This window comes from Silurus meridionalis, chromosome 4, assembly GCF_014805685.1.
Source record: "Silurus meridionalis isolate SWU-2019-XX chromosome 4, ASM1480568v1, whole genome shotgun sequence".
Lineage (NCBI taxonomy): Eukaryota > Metazoa > Chordata > Actinopteri > Siluriformes > Siluridae > Silurus > Silurus meridionalis.
This window is the reverse complement of record NC_060887.1, coordinates 18243450-18249076: the sequence shown is the minus strand read 5'-3', so window position 1 is coordinate 18249076 and position 5627 is coordinate 18243450. Positions and strand designations below refer to the sequence as shown.

Here is a 5627-nt window from a genome sequence, read left to right as displayed (position 1 = left end):
GTGGATTCTTTTGCATTATTTGCAATCATACCAACAGTTTTTATCGAGCAACTGAAAGCTATACAAAAGGCTATTTTTAAGCATCGTTTAAGTTCTAAGGTCTGTAATGAAATTATGGTGCACTATTCCAGTAATGAACAGGTCTCACTTGGCAGATTAAAATTATTAAAAAATTAGAAATTTGTGTTCTTCTGAGCGTTTAACGACACTATTTGCTATCCTCTGTTGTGCATTTAATGAGATGTACATTTCTACCACATTACACAGATATTGCCATGCCTTCAATCTTATCCACACCCACAATTTTGAATTGGGGAGTGTTAACTGGAGGATTTTTTAAATTGAGGCAGCACAGGTGCCTGTTTTTTGTTGGTCTGGCCTCGTGAATTATTCTCAGGTCTTTTGGGTAATAATGAAAATCCACTGCCCTTTCCCATTCATATTGACAAATATGCCTGATTTCTTTTCACTTGGGTGTTTGTTCAGTCCATTGCAATTTGATAACTGGGCTACTACAACTTGTTCAAAGAAGGTCTAATTCTCAACCTGATCCAGATTACAGCTGCACAACTTTTCAACCTTTCTAATATCTCCAACACTATTCCATTGCTATGCACCCTAAATTGGCTTCCTTTAAGTACCTGTATCATAATTAAAACACTGATGATTGCCTACAAATACCTCACCTACCTTAAAAAAGTTATTGCACCCTGCTCTGCACAACACCCCCTTCAATATCGGGCCCACCATCTTTTATGGTACAAGGAGGACATGCTTCACGACTCTTCACTGTTCCAACACCTCAGTGATGGAATAAACATTCCCTAGATGCCCTAGATTAAAAGCACTTCATTTAAAAACATTGTGTCATCCGTGTGTGCTTTTTACTCACCTTCCTGAGTTTTTAGACCGATACTGTTCTTTTTCCATGACCTACTTAACCAGTATCAGGATGTATTTATTAATAGATACTTCAGAACAGTTTGGTAAGTCTGCCTATGCATCCATTCACTACCAGTGATCTCAAAATCAGTCTGGGGTCCCATGGCATTAAAATATCTCATGATTATTAATCTTTGCTCCCATTAAAATTAGTGGATGTCTATTGGAAGGGCATCTTTAGCCTTCTTTGCAGTTTTTAACATTGGTATTTAAAAAAAATTATTTTGATCATTTGATTTGATATTGAATTTCTCCTTGGTCGGGCTTCCCATGTAATCTTAAAGACAATGCTAAACACTAAAAAACATCCAGGATATGTAGTACACCATCAATCCCCAAAAAAGCTGCAAGAGGAGAAAAAGTAGTTGTACCTCAGGACATTGTGTCTCAATCAGCTCCCTAGTTCAGTAGTCAGGGCACTGATTAGAGATTCTGACAATTTTAAGAGGTTTTAATGTAAATTGCATTTTGTTTTTACATGATATACAGAGTTTGTTAGAATCTTATGACTTGTAAGTGTTTAATTATTTTAAGAAACACACTAACTAGGCTATGATCTTGCTGGAAGCAGAAAAACAGTGAGTGAACCTAATTTCTGATACAAGTTTTTTTAAATATTTTTTTATAACAATAAACTTATTTTCTGTCTCATTAGAGATACTGGCTGTAAAATATTTATATATTTGGGTTTTTACAGCGACTGATTGGGAAATTAGGAGGTTCATCCTGCCAGTTGTTGATAAATAGAATACCTGTGGTAATATTTTACTGGGAACTATATATACAGTACAGACCAAAAGTTTGGACACAGTTTTCTTTATTTTCATGACTATGAAAATTGTAGAGTCACACTGAAGGCATCAAGGGCTATTTGACCAAGAAGGAGAGAGATGGGGTGCTGCGCCAGATGACCTGGCCTCCACAGTCACCGTACCTGAACCCAATCGAGATGGTTTAGGGGTGAGCTGGACCGCAGAGTGAAGGCAAAAGGGCCAACAAGTGCCAAGCATCTCTCGGGGAACTCCTTCAAGACTGTTGGAAGACCATTTCATGTGACTACCTCTTGAAGCTCATCAAGAGAATGCCAAGAGTGTGCAAAGCAGTAATCAAAGCAAAAAGTGGCTACTTTGAAGAACCTAGAATATGACATTTTTCAGTTGTTTCACACTTTTTTGTTATGTATATAATTCCATTTATAATTCCACGTGTTAATTCATAGTTTTGATGCCTTCAGTGTGAATCTACAATTTTCATAGTCATGAAAATAAAGAAAACTCTTTGAATGAGGTGTCTCATATACACGCACCCAGTGTTGCCAGATCCAGTTTTTGCGTGTATTTCTCCTAAAACATAGAATCGTGACAAAAATTGTTTAGAGTAAATTTGATTAATATAATTTGAGATTTGAAAATACACGGTAAAGCCACCCTCACTTTTTTGTTTGCGCGTCTAATCGTGCACTTTAAAGATACTTAATTGTCTTTTTTAGGGGGTAAATGACATTTCATGGAGTAATATGCTTTGGGTCACCGTGAACAGCCATCAATTGAAAATATATATTAAAAAAGTATATAATTAACGCCGTTATGGAGTCTTTACATTCATTTTGAACGCTCCAGCACTAATACCGTAAATGCACGATTTGTCGAGCAAAACAAATTAAAACCTTCTGCTGGCTTGACCGCACTGTAAGGCACGTAAGGCAACCCGGAGATGTGAAAACGAAACTAATCGGTTTACAAACACGTTCACACTAACATCAGGATTGAACACTCGACCAGATTGGTAAGTTTTTGTATGTAAACATTTACATTTACATTCCTAAATGACTGCGATTTTGTTAGATATGAGTGGCGTAATGGCTATTAAAACGTTTACAAACATGCAAAGTTGTAGAAGTGTAAACACAGTGTTTACATAATACAAGTTTGAAATGGACATCACATGAACAAGAAGAAGAATACAAGGAAAAAACGCAATTTGTAGGTCATAAAACGGCGTCAAATAGTAGTGACGTAGTTTTTGTGGCATTTTTGTAGCCTTGGGCCTAAGATTCCTTCAATTTCCGCTTGTTTTTACTGTTACGGTCTTATACACTGGAATTACACATACTCACTTGAACACATGCAAATATGTTTGGCTACAATATCAAACATTAGATACATACTAAAATAATCTCTACATTAGGCTATATTACCACATTTAATACTTTTAATCAAATATGTTTAATATAGCACCTGTATTGGTCAAACCTAAATCAAATATATAATTTGTGGATAAGTACATGTATAATAAAATCTAATACAACTCAGTCAGTATATACTGGAAGCATGCTTTAGGAACATCCATGTTTTACAGAAACTGTTTATTTAATGAAATAATGAATTGCTTGTGGAAAATCTTTTTTGAGAAATGGCCTCCTCAGTAAACATAGATGCCCATGGAGTCAGGGTGATGACCCAAACCATTCCTCTGCAAAATCCAGAGCCTACCCAGTGTTTCAGTGAAAAGAAGGACAACAAGACTAAACTATCTGAAGTACCATACATGACCAAGATGTTCCTGAAGGGAGAGCCTGTAGCATTAGGGGTAAGAAGACCCATCTCACTCAATGAAATAGTCACAAATTACTATTGAAGCGGAAGATCTTGTCTGTGTGATCACATAGAACCATCAATGGTTGTAATCAAGTGTGTTTTACACAATAAATATTGACTAAAAAAAACTTTCCCACCTTCAACATTGTTCTGTTCAATTGTTTTATATAGATTATTCATTCTACAATAATAAACTTTACTCAAAAGGTCATGCTGTTAGCTGCAGATTGTGACTGTGATATTTAGAACATAAGTATTCTGTCCAATCCCTTGACTGAGATGATTGATTTGGGGTTTTTGGCCTTTCTTAGACTGTACAGATCATGGTTGGGATAGTAATGATAGGTATTGGAGCAATTTCTTGGTTCACACAAACACTGTATGGTGAAATCCCTGTGGGCCTTGGACTATCAGTAAGTATAAAGTACTTGAATTATTATTATTATTATTATTATTATTATTATTATTATTATTATTATTATCATTAATTATGGATTGTAATGCTGGCAGTCCAGTTACTAATATGTCACTTCTTCGTCTGTTTAACTTTAAGCTACAATTACAACACTTTGTGAAATGTTGTCAGTCACATTACTTATATTTTCTAGTTTATCATCTCTGGTTCTGTAACCCTGGGTGCACACAAGGGAACCTCTTCTCCAGTTGTAAGTAATCCAGAATTCAACAAGTGTCCTTGCAGTGCTTCAAATTGCTTTGTATCCTGTGACATTTCATTGTTGTGTAAATTGCCATTTGTTTATTTGAAATCCAATTATCCCTTTAGAATGTTTTGTTGTTTATTTAGTATTAAATAAAAGATGTTACACTATTGTGGGCTGCAGTCTGTCTTGCTTTTTTTCCCCTTTGGTTAGATCAAAAGCGTAATTGCCCTAAACATCATCAGTGCTCTCCTGGCCATATCTGCCGTCTGCTACTTCTGCTTTGCATTTACCATCGAGCCAAAGTTTAGTGCTTGTCAGCAAGGAGAGATTCGCTACTATGACTGCCAATATGTAACTATTAGGCTGATGGTAAGTGTTCTCACTGGTGTATGCACCAATTCCTTGCAAAGTAATTTTAACCTGTGCAAAGTTGATTTATCATTTTTATTTTTTGTGATATGCTTCAGAATTTGCTGATTGCAGTAAAGGGAATACTTTTGGGTTTGTCTGTGTTCGGGGCCTGTGTGTGTACGACGACTGTTGTCTTTTCGTGCAAGGCCAGGAAACCACTATGTGCAACCAAATGGGTAAGACTTCCATAAGGCTAGCTAATGGTTTATATTTCTTCTTCAGTCACTCAGCACTCTATGCAAAAACTAGCAGTTGCTTGGTAATCACAGAGAATACTTATCTGACAGGGGAAAAGTTTGGTTTGTATAAAGAGACTTAATAAAAGTGAAAAGCAATGTGGTGGATAGGTTTTACATTTCTGAATATTGGCAGACATATTTAATCTTAACAACTTATACTTATCTAATTTTTACAGCTGAGTTGTTGTATAAAAAAATGAACTGGTTTGTTTAGTGGGCAAGGAGCCTGTTTATTTGGTCCTTATTTTCATATAATAGTGGTATTTAAATCTTTCAATTTTTCATTTACACTGTTCGTGTCAGTAAAATGTTAATCCGGTCAATAATCAGTTGACGTGCATACCAATTTACTGTTGTTTTAAATGCAGCAGGTGGTGGGGGTACAGAGCAACAGCAGCAGCAAGGAAGCTCTGCTAAACAGTGAAGTGGCTTCACCTCCACTCTGTGATCCTTAAGCAAGTATTGTAGCACTGTATTGAATCACTACGCTTTCAAGTATAGTATTGCTTATTCTAGAGTCCTTGTTATTTTTTGGCCACAATCAAGGTGTCACGTACACAATAAAACTGATCTACACGAAAACTGACATGTATTCTGCTTTTGATATTGCACCAATGCACAAATTGATATACTCTATGATATACTCCTGCAATTATTATATGCCTGTATTCCTTAATAAAATCCTCCAATGTGCATTACTCTGTGTTTCTCTTGTCATTGTATGATGTATTGACAGTGCCATGGATTAATCTTCACCTCATAGTAAAGGGTTAAGA

At 35.9% G+C, this 5627-nt stretch overlaps 1 protein-coding gene across 1 annotated transcript; it reads left to right on the top strand.

Moving 5' to 3' along the window:
• The first annotated feature begins 2578 nt into the window (after nucleotides 1-2578).
• LOC124385093 (membrane-spanning 4-domains subfamily A member 4D-like) lies at nucleotides 2579-5549 on the top strand. The gene is made up of 7 exons (XM_046848205.1): nucleotides 2579-2727; nucleotides 3353-3531; nucleotides 3851-3952; nucleotides 4148-4204; nucleotides 4412-4570; nucleotides 4669-4788; nucleotides 5220-5549. Exons 2-7 carry the CDS (start codon nucleotides 3355-3357, stop codon nucleotides 5304-5306), a joined length of 702 nt encoding a protein of 233 aa, XP_046704161.1. The 5' UTR covers nucleotides 2579-2727; nucleotides 3353-3354; the 3' UTR covers nucleotides 5307-5549.
• The last annotated feature ends 78 nt before the right edge of the window (nucleotides 5550-5627 follow it).